Here is a 19,251-nt window from a genome sequence, read left to right as displayed (position 1 = left end):
ATAAAGTTTTATAGGGTTTAGTGCTCTAAAACTGTAATATTTAGTCATCAATTTGCATCACTGCTTAAAATCTGGATAGATACTACTTCAGAATGAAACTCTGATATTTTGACACTTTACGTAATAATTAGCATTTTTATTTATCTGTATATTTATACTTGTGTTTACCTTTATGCAGTCATAAAAATGTTGTTTTTCCAATTGTATTGTATTTTAGATTGTGGGCGCTGATTGTGGGTTTGTTTGTATGTTTTCTATGTTCAATGTGTGCAAAACCACCATAAATATATTGTAAACAAATCCAGATATTTTAACCTAGACTGGATTCATTCATTCAGCTAAAAATGTCTGTAGTTGGACAAATGGACGGCTAAATAAAGCAAACTCATGATTTAGTGACGACTTTTAATCATTTACAGACTTTGGATGTAAAGTCAGCAAGTGGAGTCACATCACTTTCACTCTGCTGCGCATAAATACTGTACAAAAATATCACTGTCTCTACTTAAAAACATCCTCAAACCATCGCTGGAGTCAACAAGCACAATAAATTAAAAATAATAAATTATGTCTTTTGAAAGGTCATTTATAAATATTGAAAGAAAGTGTCAAAAAAATGGCCGTAAAAACAACGTTTTCTTCAGTTTTGACCCTTTTCAAGAAGCTTTTCCAGAAGCCACGTTCACAGTTTGTAATGGCAGTTCCTTCTCCACCAGAGGGCGCTCAGGCTCCGTGTGTTCAGGCTCAGTTGAGTGCAGGTTTGTCTCTGTTTCTACAGCCGACACGTCTGGTACTTTCCGTGTGAAGAGTTGGCCATCTCGTAGAAGAGGACGTAGGCGTTGCTGCTGCGCACCTGGCTGGACGACATGGGGCTGACCCTGCAGAGACACGCCTTAGTTTTTAATTCATTTCATGAACAGCTCACATTTGAACACAAACCAAAGTTTTGAATAAAAAGGAGTAGTTTGAAGGGACACGTGGCACGTTACCGTTTACACCCGGAAATTTAGCAAATGCGTACAACGCTACAGGGAAAAAACAACAATAAAATAAAAAAAAATAAAGAAATTAAATGAGATCTGGAGATGGAGGGATTATTAATTTAATGCGGTGTGCCACAGGAAAAGGGAAAATGACGCTGGCAACCAAATTCCACAGCACATCTACATGTTCAGGTTGTCAAAATCAAGCTAGCATAACTGACCTACTTCCTTCTCCCTGGTCATTTTCTTTTTAATTAAAACTTTTTCTTAACCTTATTTAACTGTAGTGTTTCCAGTTTGTTTTCATCAAGAAGAATTTGATCTCTCTTACATTTCATCTCAACCCCATCAACATCAGCCGCTCTTTCGCAAAAATTCCAGTTAGTTTTTTCAACATTTGTTGATAATTTATTGACATTATGTGTATGTTTAATCCGCTACGCACACACACGCACAGATCCACGGGCTCGTAAACGTGCAGCTGACCCCTAATTTGGTCGTAAAATTGAAGCTGCTGCAAAGTTTTACGGCGACAATGAGGTCAGCGCAGGCACAGCAGGCGGAGGCTGCGTGACCAGCCTGATAAGCCGATACGTGAACCCAGTGAGATGAGATCTGATACCTGGAGTCGTTGTAGCTGAACCACTCCCCCAGCGCCGGGTTCCTGCAGGACGCCGTGTAATGGCCGCCCAGCGCGTTCCCAGTGTGGTTGGACACGGCGTACAGGTTGTAGACGGGACGCTCTGCAGGAAGAATCGATCGATTGATCAATCAAGTTTATTTGTACAACACATTGAAGCACGATGGCAGTTTAAGGTGCTTTACCTCCTGAAAACATCATAAAACCAGCGACAGACATTAAATTCTGTCGAACGCTATAATCAAAATTGCTGGCGAATGTTCGAGTTGTTATGAATCAAAATCAGCTCTAACTGGCTGGGATTTTAGACTTGATTTAAAGGATCTCAGTGTTTCAGTTGTTTTGCAGTTTTCTGGAAGTTTGCTCCACATTTATGATGTGGAGTTTTTCTAGAATTTGCTGAGATGTTAGTCCTTTAATCCTGATAGACGACCGACTTTGTAATTGTGACTTTGTTGCATCAGGGACCAGATTTGGGCCTGATTTGTAGTTTTTAAACAACAGAAGCTTCTTCTCTAGATAGTCTCTATTTTTGTTGCAGATACTCACCGCAGCTGTCCGCTGAAAACTCCCTCAGGTCTAGATCTTTGAGAGGAAAGTCGACGAAGGTGTTCAGTTTGCTCACTCGGACATTTGAGTCTGAGAAACGCTTCAGGTCTGAGAGGCAAACCGAGGTCAAGGCACAATGAACGTTTGTCTGGTATTGGTGCACACCTTGATGTTAGCGGGAGGATTAGCATCTGCATGCTGCAAAAACCACTGCAAAAAGGATACGAAGCACAAGAACCTGAGGGAACCTCTGGATGCTGAACCTCTTGGTGCATTTTCTCCTGGCTTTGCATTTGTTGCAGGTCTGACAAAGAAACAAACGCGTTGCAGGCAGTCAGATTCTGTCTGCAGCATCTTAAAACAGAAAAAGTAGCTAGCCGTTGTACGGGTGGGTTACCGGTCGTTCTTCTCCGTCCAGCACATCTTCTCTTGTGAAAAGCCTCAAGCAGTCCTTCAGCGTCACTTCACCAGAGCTCTTCTGTGGAGGATCAGACAACATCCAGTCAGAAAAATTCATTTATCACAATCTCAGGGTGTCATGATATCCAAGTGAAGGTTTCAGGAAGAATTTAATGTTTTATTGATTGTTTTTTGCTTTCTGAGAGCCGAACATCATCAACGTGAGGGTAGAGCACTCAGTATGTAGGGCTGCAGCTAATGATTATTTGAGGAATCGATTATTCTGATGATTAATCAACAAAGTAAATTATTGCTCTATCAACTATACTTGTGATTAATTAACTGATCATCAGAATAATCAATTATTCTATAAACTATACCATCGATTAATCGTCAGAATAAATGCTTATCTATCAATTATTCTAATGATTAATCGATTAATTGGATGAAAAAATTGCCACATTCTGCATGTTATTTATTTATGAGCTTATTTACTACTTTAGAAATACATAGAAATGCAAATAATCAAGTAACTCAATTCATTTTCTACATAACAAACATGTTATGACAGCATTCGTTTAGTGCAGCTCGATCATTTGTGGTAAAGAATGCATCTGGAGCTCAGTCAGCCCTTCAAACATAAACTGATTAATCATTGATAGCAAAAGTTGCTGAACAGGATTTATTTTCTTTACTGAATTTGAACCAGGTGAAGGAAAAACACTGGATGAGTTCTGAGTAAGAAATAAGGCTTTTTAAAGTCTGAATACTCCAGTTAACGATTAATCTTTCAGTAGTTTAGTTCATCCAATTAGTTGTTTCAGCCCTACTAAAAGAGCTGCTGGTTTCTCATCGTTTGGGTTTTCTAGGCTTTTTAAGCAGAAGTCGGGTTTATTTCAGGTAAGTGGTGCTGAACCAGAATCTGATTGGCTGGCAGGTTGGGTCTCCTCACCTGTGCGATCGGAACTGATAGATCCCAAAACGGCTCGAACACGGTGGAGCGGAAACCACAAACCGTGCAGGTCAGAGAGCTTTTCAGCTGCCCTGCAAACAGGTCTGGAAGCAGGCAGGCGAGAGGTCAAAGGTCATGTTCACTGGAAGGCAGCTGTGTTGCTTCCCTGATGTTTCAAAGACTCTTACCAACGACTTTACTGTCCTCTTTCTCCAGGTACATGTTCCACGTCCGCCGGGCTTTTTCTTCATCACTGCAGATCAAACAATTGAGATTTAGCAGAAAAAACACGAGTGAAGCTGAGTGACCTCTGGAGGAGGGAGTCTGCTTACGGGACGTGGTCCATGTCCACGGCCGACACCTTCCGCTGGACCGCCGCCCTGTTCACCTCGCTGTGGAGGCCGTCCAACAGGAAGCGCAGGAACTCCTGGGCGTCCTGCTGGCTGCAGATAAAAACAATTTTATCCAATTTGACAACTTCCCCCACCTGAAGTTTAAGGCTTCCTCTGAAGAGGAAGAGAAACTTACTTGCAGCCAATAAATTTGGGGGCAAATTTCTGGATCTGGTTTCTGAACTCAGACGGACTGACGGCCTCGTTGTTCGCAGACGTCCACAGATTCTGAGTCAGCTTTCCAAACTCTAAACCAGAAAACAAAAGCAAGACAAGAAGAGAGAATTTTTTTTACGATTTATTAGTAAATCCATCCTTTGAGTCAGAGACTAAGGAATCCTCCCAACATAATCCCAAACTCTGCAAATGAAATCCAGAGAACATGGAGCGGATCGCTGCGAAGGAAACAAAGAACCCATCTGAGACCCGCAGGAGCAAAAGTATCTGGTGCCAATATTTCAAAATCAAATGTCCAAATCAAACAATCTCAAAACAAAATATTTTGTTTTACTCAGCAGAAGGTCATTGATAGCTTTGGTCTCTGTCATGAATATCAGAACAAGTTTAGATTCAACACAAAGTGAATAAGTTCACAGATCAAATGTAAATTACTTTTTCCATAACAGGAGATTTCTTTTGCATGAGACAGAATTCATTTCTTCGGAAAGCGACAATTATATGACACATTTTACTGAAACACCAGAAAGTAGTTCGAACACCAGATCTGATAAAGTGGAACATTATTACAGGCAGCTGCTGGAGCGTCCCACTGTACCAGATTACTGTTCTAGTCACGCGTCGTTTACTAAAACTAAAGACAAAGCAAGAAATCTGGTAGCAGATAATAATAGTGTTTTAATGAGAGCTGGGACTTTAGAAATTATTCACATAAATTTAAAAACCTTTAACAGAACTAATGTTTAGGTATGAATGTTCAACCCGGAACATTTGTGTTCGCACGTTTCTGGTACATCCTTAAATCTGACGCACTAGTAACGCCTGAAAAGAACCAGAATAAAAGATTAAAACAAATATTTTTGCTATTGAGCTCATATGTCTATTTATTCAATAGTTTAGCAGGAAGAGGGGGTTTTTGAATTGAAAATGTTCCTTATTTTGTAAATCTATAGTTTAGATTTATTAATGAATGAATTACAGACATGTCCCTCCTCTAGTTTTACTGAAACGTCTCCTGAGGCTGGCCTGCTGACCTGATGTTCCCACCCTGAGCCCAGGATGTCACTAAAGGTGATAAACGTCCACTGCGCTCAGATTACGCCGTAAAAATGACGCTGCTGCTTTTCTGGGTTGCGTTCACTGACTGAAGCTGGAAGGATTTGGGTTTAACAGCTGAGCGACGACAAGGGATTGTGAAAACAGAAAGTTTACAGGTTGAGTCCTACACCTGACCCGAAACCGTCTTAAAGCTGATAACGCAGCGTTTATCATGCAGAGGCTCCGCCCACCTTCCATGAGCGCCGTGTTGGTCCGGCGGTTCAGCTCCATCAGGTGGAAGTTCCACAGGCAGTAGTCTCTCAGCTCAGACGTGTTGCTCAGACACTGCAGGATGGAGTTCATGAAGCACTGGAAACAAGAGCAAACGTCACCACGGATCCGGTCCGAGCTGCTGGTTTCACTGGGAGAGACGCTGGGAAGCTGGGAGCCTTACCGTGTTGCCCAGGTTCCTCAGCCCCACCAGGCCCTGCGGACTCTTGCTCTGTTCACAAACGGAAACATTGAAAATTACCTCAGACGTCAAAAGTCAACATTTTTCAGCCTGACTTTAAAAACGGCCTTTCTGGTTCTTCTCTTACTCTTCTCATCTGTTCCAGGTTTTATTTGTGAGATGTTTTCGCCTACTTTGTGCTGTCAGACAGGTTCTGTTTAAGTCTGGAAGTAATCACCACAAAACTACAACTTTTATTTTTGATCTAGTTTCTCCAGCAAATATCAGGAGCACAAAGCTAACTGATGTAGAAGCTACAAATAATCAAGTGTTATCGCGTTTTAGTCAGTAAAACGTTGATTTTCTTGTTTAAAAAATGAACTGAATTACTTGATTTCTTAAATGTCTAAAATAAGTTGTTTTTTTTTCCATTTTTTGTTGCATTACAACCATAAATACATCTAATGTGGGAGGCCAACACAAAATGGTATACAACAGTGAAGTAGAAAGACAAATAGGATTCAGAACATTTTCAACTGAAAAGTGCGGTGTGTAAAATTATTCAGCCCTCGTTTTCTTTGAGTGCAACCAGTTGCCTTCATAAGTTACCTGATGACTGATAATGGCTCAACAATGAATAATCTAATCAGAAATAAAATATATTTATGTTCATGGTTGTAATGTGACAAAATATGGAAAAGTAGATATTTTATTTCGGGTTCTGGATCTGAGGTCACAGGGAGGATAAAGTTCGTCTCTATGCAGACGACATGGTTGTGTTTCATCATGTCGTCATTATGAAACACAACATGTCTCCATAGTTTGATTCAGCCTGGCCAGAAACGACCTTTTCCTTAAAACACTTCCTACTCAGTGTGGAGAATAGAAAACTGGAATGTCTGAGCTCCCAGAGTATTTTTACAGAAAGTAGCAGCAAATTATCACCAGTTGAGGTTAGAAATTTTCAATAAATCAACTTAATTAATAATATTTCAAGGGAGGATTTTGGTAAATGTACAATCAGTCAATATTCACATGAGAAATCGGTCTTAACATCTGAAAATCAGCTTGTGTCTCCTTTCTTCCTTAATCTGTGATATATATAGTCAGTAACATCCATCAACAGTAGAAGCATAGTCAAAGTAAATTTCTTTGTGTTTAAACAAAAATAATAGAAAGTAGGCACTGTATTCACCATGTTATTCATTTCTAAATATCAGCTCCAATTTATTTAATTAGTTAATATACTAAATATTTAGTTTACAGACATAAATAATCTATGATTGAATTTGACAAAATATGTTTTTTAATATAATTTCAGGCAGGGCTTGAGTTACAAAGATGGAGCCAGTTTTGGTGGTGTTTCTGCTATGAAGTGATGTGGGTGGAAAAAATACTTCACTCATTTACAAATAATTGAGTATTTTTTATATTACTAACATCCCAAAATATGAATGCATGCCTCCTGATATGGGCTTACATGTTTTACAAAACAGTAAAATGCCATAAAACATTAAAGAAAAAAAAAGAAAAGAAAGGTTTTTGAGTCCGCCCCCAAACATCCAGCCCTGGGCTACTGCCACAGGAATCCACTTCAACAGTCTGGGTCTTTTGACGCTTCCTGTTAAAAAAGGCTCAGTTCCCAGAGCCACTTACATAACCTGAAGATGACTAAAAAAAGTTTTGTTTTTACAATCAACATCCACATTTAGTTTCATTAAGTCACCCTGATGACCTAATATTGACAGAACAGATGGTTTCATGGTGATGATGTTCCAGCGGGCGCCGACATGCAGCTCTGTCATCCCTTCTGTTACATAATAACGCAATAATGAGCTGGACGAGCAGCAAAATGCCTCTGCTGACAGCTGGACATGTAAATATGTTCACCTTTAAACTGGGAATTAAGCAGCAACAGCAGCGGCTCATGTATGGAATGCTGAGGCTGACAAAATTGCAGATAACTATACAAATACCATAAAAGGCTTGAGAATGCGATTCATTAAAAGAAGATATTTTCAACTTATTTGCAATATTTGCTTATAATTTTCAACAGTAATTGTGTAAAATCATCACTATTCTTTGATTTTTTTAAAAAAAATTCTACATTTTTATGCAATGTAATGTTTTTATGGTGACATTTAATGCATTTTATTCTGTTTTTGCTCACTTAAAAAAAACTATATGTTGGTTTATTTTATTTGCAGCACATATTGTAGATCAGTTAGACTGACTTCAAAACAATCTGTATCAAAATCGGTCTTAAAAGAATCGACATTGGTCAATTTCTACTTATTATTCCCATTAATACATGTATAATCTTAGGCAACTCTGATTTAAATCGGTCTCTGCCGTCTGGAAGCAGACATATGGTGTTGGTCCAAACCAGCAGGACCGGGCTCACAGGAAGTGACGCGTTCAGGTGAACTCTGTGCACCGGCTGGCAGGACTTCAGAGAGCCTGGGAACATTCTGTGCTGAAATATTGGCGCCCTGCAGGCGTGCAGCATGTGACGGCGGCGGTGGCAGCCTCGCCTTGGCTGAGGGTGTAAACACATTGGAGCGGGTTCTGGAGACCCGGCTGAACCCGAGTTCTATGGTTCAGATGTTTACACGGTAAACACAGAGCAACACAGTTCAAATGAAGACGCAGAAATCTTAAGAGAAAAACTGCAGAAAGTGAGGAGAAATGTGGATATTTCCATACAAATTCCCCCATCCTGGAGTGTTTTCTGTAAACATGGATTTTCATTTTTAAATCACTGTGGAAACGCACTCTGTTTGAGGAATGACTCATTTTAAAGCAAACACGATCCTACTTCAGCATCTTTACGTATTTTTCTCTTTCATCCAGAGATTTTTAGTAACTGACTACACTACTCATGTTATTTACGAAGAGGCGCATTAAAAAGTTAAAATATGAAGGTTTTTGAATGAAGAAAAGTTTTAGGATAAAGTCCCAGCTGCAACTGTTTGATTTACACAATAATGCAGATTTGTTCATAAATATTCGATTTTCGGGATGTAAATAAAGATTTTTGGAGTAATTCATTATTCAGATTTTTGGGCATCTTTCACTTTGATTCGTTGATTTTTAAAAAATGAACGATATATAATTTGTTTAATTCCTTTTTTTAAATATAAAAATAAACATTTTATTGCCTAAATGCAACAAGATAGTTACTTCAGTGAATTTGAACCAGCTGAAGTTAAAGCAAAGATTTTTTTTTTATTATACAGACTTAACTACCGGTTTAAATCTGTTCTTTTTTTCTACGTTTGTATATTCCGGTTAATGATTAATTGATTAGTTGACGATTATTTCAATAAAAGACTAATTGATGATTATCTCCGTTTCCTTCAGTCCTAAGGTGAGCGTGGAGTTGTATGAAAACTCGGTTGAGGTTCTGGTTATGTAAAAAGCTCCTCGGGTCGACCTGAGCCCGACACCTCCGGCCCACGTAAACAGAAATATGTGCTGACTGCGCTGCGGGCCGGTTCTGGTGCCAGCAGAGTCCTGCTGCGTGAACGATAAGGTGTTCTTCCTGGGACTTATCAGCAGTTCTGCTCCCCGTTATGCAACAGACCCACTTGATGTAGCCGTCTGCAGCTTTTCGCTCGGCATGCGATTCGCCCGGCTCGTCATTTCTACGCGCTGATGCAACATGCAGTCAAGATTTGACTCCTTTTGTCAGTTTGAGCTCAGTGGAAAAGTATTTCACAGATTTCTCCTGTTTTGTGTTTTTGTCGAACTCAAATCTTGCAGAACATCAAACAAACTTTAATATCAGAGAAAAAGCAGCAGGTAGCAAGAAAAAAGTGTTTTTTGTTTTCTTTTAAAGATAATTTATCAGCAAAAGCCCAGATCATCACACTTCCACCACCGTGTCTGACTGTATAGCTGTAGAGATTTTTCCACCTGCAGCGTGTCATATTTTTATCATTAATGCAAATTTTCTATCCATTTTGAACAGTTTTGGTTTAATCACCATGTTGTTAACGATTAATCGATTAGTTGGCAATTGTTTCAATAATCAATCAATCATTATTAATCATATTGTAGCAGAAAACAATGCTTATATCTGTGCGGCTGTTTTCCTTTCATGCGTTGTCTGAAAGCACACTGCAATCAGGCAAAACATTATGACCACTAACAGATTAGAGTTTAAACTGCTGCAGATAAAACTCCAGGAGAAAAACCAGTCAGTGTCCACGCTGGTCATAATGTTATGCCTGAATGCTGCATGCGATTGCTTCCACTTTTATTCTTACATTTTATGTGCAGAAATGCTAAAATATAATAGTCAGAAATTTATACATCCTGGTTTGTACATGAAAATAAAAAATATGTATTTTATTTAAGTGCATCTAAACGCTACATTTCTACAGTGAATAAAAATATAAATTCTCTTGGAAGAAAATTAACTTGCTGAGTAAAAACTGATACATTAAACCTTTTTTTCTGGAAGAGACCCGGATGTGGACTCACCTTGGCCGGGTTGATGATCAGACCCATGAAGGTGTTGACCAGCATGGAGCGGGACAGCTGCTTGCGCCGCAGCTCCGGTTCGTCCAGCGGCAGGCCGCCGGGGTGTCCCGGGACCGTCACCGTGTAGGAGTGTCGCAGAGACGGCATGGCGTTGCTGGTTCTGTCGAGGTGCCGGTTCGGGTTTGACTCTCCGGTGTCGCCCGGTTCTCAGGTGTCGAAATGTGACCGAGGCGGCGCGCGCCTCAGTTTTTACCGAGGGACGCGAAAGCCCCGCCCACTCTGAAACTCCACCGGTGATGCCTTCAGGTGCTGTTGGAAATACCGCGGCAATGGGGAAGTTTGGTTGGAAACCATTCCAAAAGCGACAGAAACATCTAAAATATGTCTTTAAAAGCTACTTGAAGAAAAGATAACAAAAAATGTTGCATTGTTCTTGAGACATTCCAATTAATGATCTTTTTTTTTTTTTGCTTAAGTGCAACTAAATGCACTTCTTGAAATTTGTAGGGTAAATAAAAATATGAGTTCTTCTGGAAAAACTGCCTTAAATATAAATAGAAGAATAAAATCTGAATATTTTTTGTGTTTATGTAATTAAATACCATGGAAAAATACAGCTAAATTCATATGTGGCAGATTAATAGGTAAAACAGTTCATCAAAATACAAAAGAAACCCCAACATTTTCTAATGTCTAACAATGACTTTAGTAATCGATTATTCTGATTTTATGGTATTTTTCTCTTTCATTCAGATTTTCTTTTTAATTAACTTAATGTAAAGAAGAGACTTCTGGTAAAGTTAAAATATTAAAATATTTGTGCACATTTGCAGGAATGAAGAATTGGGATGAAATCACAGATGCTGCAAAGAATTTTTCACATTAAATGCAGATTTGTTTAGATGTCAATTGTTTTAGTATATTCTGAATTTAGAGCTGCAACAGTCCTGCTGCCTGAGAAAAAATGTTGTATTAATTTTGAGTTTTTAATAATCTATTCAAATAATTCTTTTTCCCATGATGTGGAATAGCTGTAAAACAAAATCAATTATTTTTCAAAGTAAAATTTGACTGTATGGTGCATTTTCTTCAAAATTACACATACAAGCTCATATATTATAAATGTTGACTGGCCTCTTTGTTAGGTACACCAGTTCAGCAGCTTGCCAACAGGGAAAGAGCCAATTAGAAAGCAGCACCAGAGGTCATTTATATGAGGTGGAGACATCTTGGTAGAGTTCAAATGTAGCTTCAGAATGAGGAATGAAGAGATTCCACAAATTATATTAGAAGAAAGAAGCATTAGCATCAATGAGCTGGTGAATTAGCATTAGCATAAATAATCCTGTGAAATGAGAAGAAAAAAAAATGTTTTGTATATTAAGGTCAATTAGTGTGTTTGTAAAGAGATCAATCTCTAGACTGATTTATTTAATGTATGGACCGTTTGAACGTGACTTCAACGTCTGACTCCACCATGATGGATATCAAATCAACCTATGAGCAAGTTGAGTCGGTCAACTGTTATGGTCTTTATTTAGCTGATTTTACTATACAAATGGTCGGGCATAAAGAGAAACGGCATTTATGATTAATAGTGGAATAAATCAGGTGCCGTAAATTTAGGCAGAGTCGAAGTTTTGATTGCTGACTTTGCTAGCAACCGTGCTAACCTTAGCACTAGCAAATACTTTGCTCTATGTGTAAGTGATAGCCCTCATGCTGATATTAGCCTTAAGCTAAAATAATAGTTTTTAGCTAATTGTTGATATACGTTTCGGTGTCAGGAGGGACAGCTGGTTCCTAGATAGCTAGCTAGGTAAGGTAGCTTGACTTGAACAAGTGGAAACCATAAATGAACAACTTTGGAAAGCAACTGCAGTCACTTCAGTCTCTCCCTTCATGGCGCCTCTGTGAGATTAGGTGGTGTTGTTGCAGTTGGGTCAATATTAAGACAGTTTTCCGCGCCACCTTCACAGACAGGGGGGAGCGGAAATGTGAATACTGGAGCTGATGCAGCTGCTGTTTGAGCAAAAGGCAGACAGAACTGGAAGGATTTCTGCCGCCTTATTAAATCCAGTATTTGCTGTTTGAGCTGAAACCAAATAGCAGTGATTGTTCTGAACTCATTATTCCCAGCTCATCTCTCGACCTTGGCTGTGCTTTGACCCAGTTCTGACTCTGATAAGAGACTTGACAGCAGCCTTGAAGCGCTTTAATTGCCCTTTAACGTTCTGCAAAGATGTCTTATCTTACAGCTAAAGATGAGAGGAATTTACAACTGGAGACAAAGTCAAAAAGTCCTCAGTTATATAACAAGTCACAGTGAAAATGTGCCACTTGTTAGCATGTGCGGCTCTGCCTGCAAAGCATTGGGGAAGGAAAATAACTATCTGCAACAAAAAGACAACATTGCAAACTGAAATCTGGACAAAAAAATCTGGTGTTTCTCTGAAACACAGAGTTATGTCTCTGTGGAAAACTTTTACTGAGTGTGAATTACATCAGAGCGAGAATCGCCTCACAGCAGAGCAATCTGCCAGCGAGCCCAACAGGATCTGTGAGAGAAGGAATCTGAACAGAAAGCCCATAATTAGCTCTTTCAGGGGAATCGGGACGTGTTAGCTTCGTCACATTCCAGACTGACATCCTGCTGTTGCAACACATTTCTTTAAGAAGCGTCTAATTGCTGGATTATTGGGTTATTTGGCCACACCTGCAGGGTATGGTGAGGATTATCCCAAAAGTAAATATCTGCTGCACCTTGCTTTCTAGTATCGCGTTGAAACCCAGTTTGCCCTGCAGGATACGTTATATAAAAACAGGCTTCTGCTTTTCTGGTTTTCTGTTCCAGGAAGCTGAGCTGCAGTGCTAATGTTTGCATTGCTGAGTATAAGGCACTCTTGTCAACATGCTAGTGATATTTTACTTACCACTGGTAGAGTTTACATGCTAGTAGCTCTATATGCTAGTGATAGCTCTCATGAGCATTAAGCTAAAAATAATAATTTTTAGCATATTTTTGATATGTTAGCTATGTTTAGCATATTAAATGGGATATGTTAAGTCCACATGCTGGAGGTACTCCACATGTTACTGGCATCATTTAAGCTAACATTAACACTAATGTTTGTCTGCTGAGTTGAGTTAGTAATTTGTAGTCAACATACTAGTGATAGCATTCAAGCTAACATTAACATTAAAGCTAATTTTAGCTGGAACAATATTGCTTGCATAATAAATAGAATAAGTCATTGTTAGTCCATATGATAGTGATACCCCACATGCTATTGGCTATATTTTAGCTAACCATAGCGCTGTTGTCTGACCACTAGGGGGAGTCTGGAGTCGGTAATATTACGTATGTCAGCAAAGCTCTATGACTTTGTAAACGACATGAAGTGTAACGCGTCATTTTGTTCATCTGGACTTTTGCTGAGCGTCTGGTCCTAAATGATCTGATGTTCGACTCCCCCTGGTGGTCTGGAGGACTTTGCAGCATTTTATACTTACTGTTTTTACTTTTTCCTTCTATTTTCTGCAACATTTTCATTTGCAGGATTTCTTTGATGCATTTGTTTATTCTTTTTGTCCTTTTTCAGAGTTTACATCATTCATGCGTTTTCACCTGCCATTTTTCCTGACCGTCACTCCCTGATGAACACAATAAATACCTCAGTATTCAGCTCTCTGTTGGGAAACTGAAAAAGCATTTTAGCACTCTTCTTTGCAAACACATGAGCATATCCTTCCTTTATCATTCGTTCATTTCCTTTAAAGTTTATATTAGGTTATACAACGTAAAACCTGAAGTGAAACTCCTGGATTGTGTGTAAAATCTTGACTCTGATTCTTCTGATTTGTTTTGTTCTTCTGCTTCAACACTGAATGCACCGCAGGCAGACAGAGGAGTATCGGTGACAGCAATTAGCTGCTTTACTCCTGAGTCAGGACTGTAAAATCATCAGCACCTCGACCTTTGTGCAGCGGTTTAGAAATAGGAGAGAAAATTCTTGGTTTTGGTTAAATTTGCAGGGAACTGGAGGAGTTTACTGACAGACGTTGGGGTAATATTTATATTTCTAGATATTTCCGAACAACTTTGTGATGCAGAACCTCTGAGGCAATAAAGGTGTTGCAGTTAATGAGCATAATGCTGAATAAACCCAGTTGACGGCACGTCCTGCACACCAGCACCGATAATCGCCTGTTAATAATCAGCTGCTCATGTCACCTTACGTAAGGCGACAGGTTATCCTCATAAAACAGGTTATCACTCAGTTCAAGGGTGCAACCGCAGGTTCATCATCATCATCAAAAACCTCCTGAATAGTTACAAGACGCCCTGATAGAAAGTGATCCCCGTTCAGTCGAAAACCTCCCTGTGGAGTCACTCAATCCGTCTCTGTAAACTTTACAATCACTCCGCTCTGGAGGCGGCAGGATGGAGCAAAAGTCTGAAGGAATAATCCTCATCAATGATTCACTGCTTTTGTTTTTTTTATTTTGGTACTTTTTGAAATCCTTTATTTGACTTTTTTTTTTTTATTTTGCCACCCAAAAAACAACCTGTGGATGGCAGAAAGCAGAATTTTTTCTCTGTAAGCAGCAGAGGAAAAGATTTTTCTTGACTATCATACCATGATGATCTATTTTTAACCTGTAAACTTAAATAATAGTAACTTAATATTCAAAAGTCATTCAGTTTATTTAATATTCAACAAGTTGAACAAAGAAGTGACAGAAACCTCTCACTGCGGCATCAACAACACTGAAAACAGATTTGAATTGTAATGAAACTATTCAAACATCATTAATTACTGCCAACCGGACTGGAGGCCGCGCCAAAAGCAGGAAGTGGACTGAATGCACCGCACTGGGCATTCTGGGTAAACACAACCAAAACAAACGTGCTAGCCTAATGCTAGCAGGAGAAATGGCTTGAGAATTGGCCAAAGACTAAAAATAAGTCCTCCAACCACTAAAGTCTGATGCTTCCATTGTAGTTTCCATTTGGTGAAGAAGGAAATTGCACTCAGTGTTGTTTTGTGTCGTTTCCTTCAGTGGTTCTAGGTGTAGCGCCCCCACAGGCCAGGAGGGGAACAGGTTGCTCAAAGCGTTTGATTGGTTTGACTCAGAACAGAGAAACAGAACCACAGCAGCTGGAGATGCTGTGGTTCTCCAGCTGCCACAGCATCTCCAGCTGTGCAGATGCTGAACAGATGATGAAGTTCTGGTTCCAATCAAACCAATTTAAATGCGTAAATTATAATCTGTCCAATTGACAGATGGCATCAGATTTTTATGTCACTGATTTGCAGAGAGAAATGCTGGAAAGAGTTTTAGTTGGACCAGAACTGATACCTGGAGACACTGGAGGCTCAACACGGGAGGAAACGAGTCGTTTCACTTGACCTGCATTCCACCGCCTGATGTTTACATATCAATGAACCAAATGTGGCAACATGACAAGGTGACCTGGCGTGTTCTTCCACATGTTGCTGTTTATAGTAAAACCACCAGTTTAAATCCAGATGAACCAGAATTGGATTGATCTTTCTGTGAGGATTTCTTGATTATTCTGGGATTTCTATATTTTCTCATCAACAAAGGAAGATGAACAATGTTTTTTTTTTTTCTCCCTTCACTCATTATGTCATTGAATGTGAGGATCTTGGCGCTTCGGTAACCTGAAATCTTTACAAGTTTTGTAAAGATTGAAGCGGACCTTGAAGTGGACCTTCCTATACCTTGAGAGGTGGGAGTGGAAAGTCGGTCAGTCGGTTTTATCGCTCCTGCAGAGCAGTGTAACATTCCTGAGACACTTTTACCATAATGCAAGAGTTCAGCGCTTTAAATGCCTCCGGTCTCACTCTGATTAGCAACAAAGTTGGTCTATTGATTCAAAGCCAGTTATTATAAACTACTAACCAAACTGACCCACTTTCTAATGGCCTCATTTAATAAAGTGACACATTTTGGCTTCACAGCACAGGTGGTGGATGGAGATGGAGGTTTTTGTTTTTTAATTATTTCATTCTTACAAACAAGTTAAACTCTTGCAATGGAAAATGTTTGCTTTTAATTTAATTACATTTTTTGGCCCAAGTGACAGGAAGTTTGGACCCCCTGCATTCATTTCTCATCTTTCACAGTGGTGACCTTTAATTGGCATCAGGAACAGAAAAAGTTAAAACTACTGAACAAATATTAACCATCCTCAAACAGAGCGCAAATCAATAAGAAGATTAAACAATTATTCGGTCAGTTTTTAACTCAGTGACTCAGGAATTAGAATATGTTTTGTGCAGTGAGAAAATATTCATCCCTTCTTTTTTATTTATTTTTTTAAGCCCTATAAATATTTCAAATGATCAAAAAAATATTAGCTGAGTTTGTACAAAATGCAAATGTTTCAATTTGATTTGTTGAAACAAACCAAATTATTACAAAAATAATTTTAATAAGCTCATTCATCACCACATCCGGCCTCACTGTCTCAGTTGAGTTCAGAGGTCATGGTTAAAAACATGGCGAGACAGAGAGGTAAAAATTAAGACCATTTCAGAAAAAGAACATCATACCTGCAGTCACACATGGTGGTGGCAGTATGATGCTCTGGGCCTGTTTACCCAGAGGAAGGAAGACCATCAGTTTGTGAAATTCAACCAGACTTGGTTCTGCAGAACACCTGATTAAAAAAAACACATTTCCTATCTGGTTTAGTCAAAGTCTGGATATTTAATTGTAATGGTGTGGCGTTATACGACCTCATAAAAACGGGCTTTCCTTCCACTGAGTCTGAATTGAATCAGTGCAACAAAGCAGAGTGGGTCAAAGGTCGTCCAGGGTGACGTTAGTGACTCATTAGCAGGTATCAGAACCGCAGCATGGCAGCCAGGTGGACCAGCTGCTGGGTTTAGGATGTGATTACTTTTCCACTCGGATCCAGGTTGGTTCATGCTGGTAGGTCATACGGGAATGCAGGTTTGTGTTTACTGGAAACAGCAAAGCCCTTTGGCCAGAAAGTTCATGTGACGAAGATGAAGCCGTTATTTGACCCAAAACGAGGAAGGCGACACACCCAATAAGTCTCTCAAAAAGGTGAAATAATCCCTGAACTTTGACCCTAAGCCCCAGAGCAGTTGAAAAGGAGGACGTTCAAACCTTCTTCAATCCATTGTATCCCCTACTCCAACATCTTTCTATGAAACGACCTGACAGAGGTTTAACCGGAGCGCCTGCTGAACGGAAATTGAGCTGTTAGCATGTTAGCATGTTAGCTGTCATGACGATGTTGCTGCGCTCCATTTATCTCTGAAAGTGGAACTCAGAGCAGGGAAGAATGCTAAATTCAAGGTTACACCGTTCCAGCTAACGTTGTTGGAAAAGACAAAGAAGTCAAAGAAGTTGGGTTTTTCCATTGATTTGAGTCATTAAATGCGACCACCATCAGACTTCTTTGTGAACGGTTTACAACTGCAACTACAGCAGTGCTCTGTTGTTTCTTCTTCTGGTGAAACAACCCTTCTTCTGCAATTATGATGGTAAAGTAGGGTAAAATGCAACATGACTGTTCAAACTGCAGACATTTTACAAACAATCGGACACGATTTAGCTCCACAGCTGGAAACAGAACAGATTGGATTTTTTTCAGGGATGAAAAGATCGAAATCAAAATGTACATTCTGTTGTAAAAAAGAATCTTCACTTTCCATAAGCAAACACCACTGTCAAGGAGTTCAGTTAGCAGAAGATGCTACATGTCAGATGCTCATATGTCTTATAAAATAAACATTTGCACCACGGCTGTTGACGTGGGAAGCAACCATATTGAAACGCGAAGCCGGCCATACAAGCCATAACCGGGGTAACCGGAGGACTTGAGAGGGCGCTCCTGTTGATTTTTCTGACACTAAAAATCTGCAAATTGCACAGAAACAGTCTTGAGTTAGAAGCTTCTTTAGACTCATGGCGAGACTGACTGCTGCTGGAGACCATTCCTTCATGACTTTTTGAAGAAATTTGATGTGAGTTACAACAACATGTAGTCACTCTCAGAGATAATGAAAGTATTTATGAGTTGATGTTTGTGGTTTTGGATGAATTGGTTTGTGTTGACAAAAAGCAACCAATAACTTTACAAAAATATTCCAAACATCCTCAATTTGAGTTTTTCTGTTCCATTTCTCATCTTTTTATCCTTCTGTAATCATTTCGTTGCCATGCAGGTGCCACCCATCGCTGGCTTTGCTGCAAAACGTGACCCAATTCTGCTCCGATATCGTACAGTAACTGAGGACGCGTTGCGAAGGTGTGAAGTTGTTGGTTTTTATTGCTTTATCGCTTGGTAACAGTATCCTAGAGACAAATTGATAAAAACATGACAGAGAGGCAGATGTCGAGCCTGTTTCACATGTTTGAAACTGGGAGCGGATAAAAAATGTAGCCTTTAATTATAGATGAGTGACTGTGTGCTTACTCAGCTGGGGTTGGGTGTGTGATGGCGTCATGATCAGACACATAAAAATCAAAAGCACTGGTATGGATTGTCTGAACATTTATTGAAGGAAAGCTGCTTCTGCTCAAACAATAAAAGAAAACAGGTTTTAAAGCGAAGAGGACTGTACATCTGTACACAGGAAGCAGCAGGAAGGCTCAGCCGCTGAATTAAACTTTCATCCATCACTGCAGGTTGTAAGGTGAGGAGGAGACGAGCGGACAGATTGTTAGGAATGCAGGACTTTACTTTCCCTCCTTATCAGATGACCAGCCTTCATAGGAAACTAGAGAAAGCCTTCAGAGAGGGGAAAAACTCAGCAAAACTCAAGCATATCCTGGGTTGTTTACGTCTTATTATTTCCACAAGGTGGTTTTCTCACACATAAATATTTCACTCATTAACTTTCACAGAACGTTTTCCTCCTGGACACAATGCAGCTCTTTGGGCTCCCAACAACTTTGGCATAAAATGATACAGGATAGTTTAAAAGATGAATAGATTTTTTGTAAAAGTGGTAGATCTTAGTCATTTTTCAGCCTGTCGTGGAATAATTTGATAGAATTTCTTCAACAAAAACTCCAAAAGCTCCTAAACGCAACGATGTGACCGCAGGAAAAAATGAAGCAGAAATGAAAACAAACAAAAACCAGCAGTTATACATGACTGCAAACTCCAGACC

The 19,251-nt window shown here is 39.5% G+C and overlaps 1 protein-coding gene across 1 annotated transcript; it reads right to left on the bottom strand.

Moving 5' to 3' along the window:
* Positions 1 to 385: 385 nt before the first annotated feature.
* Positions 386 to 10,277, bottom strand: LOC129370710 (ubiquitin carboxyl-terminal hydrolase 2-like). Its single transcript, XM_055046872.1, has 12 exons — positions 10,070 to 10,277; positions 5,585 to 5,632; positions 5,382 to 5,499; positions 4,052 to 4,163; positions 3,856 to 3,966; positions 3,712 to 3,776; positions 3,524 to 3,627; positions 2,570 to 2,650; positions 2,398 to 2,476; positions 2,173 to 2,280; positions 1,606 to 1,726; positions 386 to 878 (listed from the first exon to the last, which is right to left on the bottom strand). Exons 1-12 carry the CDS (start codon positions 10,214 to 10,216, stop codon positions 773 to 775), a joined length of 1,200 nt encoding a protein of 399 aa, XP_054902847.1. The 5' UTR covers positions 10,217 to 10,277; the 3' UTR covers positions 386 to 772.
* Positions 10,278 to 19,251: the final 8,974 nt, after the last annotated feature.

This window comes from Poeciliopsis prolifica, unplaced genomic scaffold (assembly GCF_027474105.1).
Source record: "Poeciliopsis prolifica strain line A6 unplaced genomic scaffold, Auburn_PproV2 SCAFFOLD024, whole genome shotgun sequence".
NCBI classification, from domain to species: domain Eukaryota; kingdom Metazoa; phylum Chordata; class Actinopteri; order Cyprinodontiformes; family Poeciliidae; genus Poeciliopsis; species Poeciliopsis prolifica.
The sequence above is the reverse complement of the archived record's forward strand: the minus strand, read 5'-3'. Positions and strand labels throughout refer to the sequence as shown.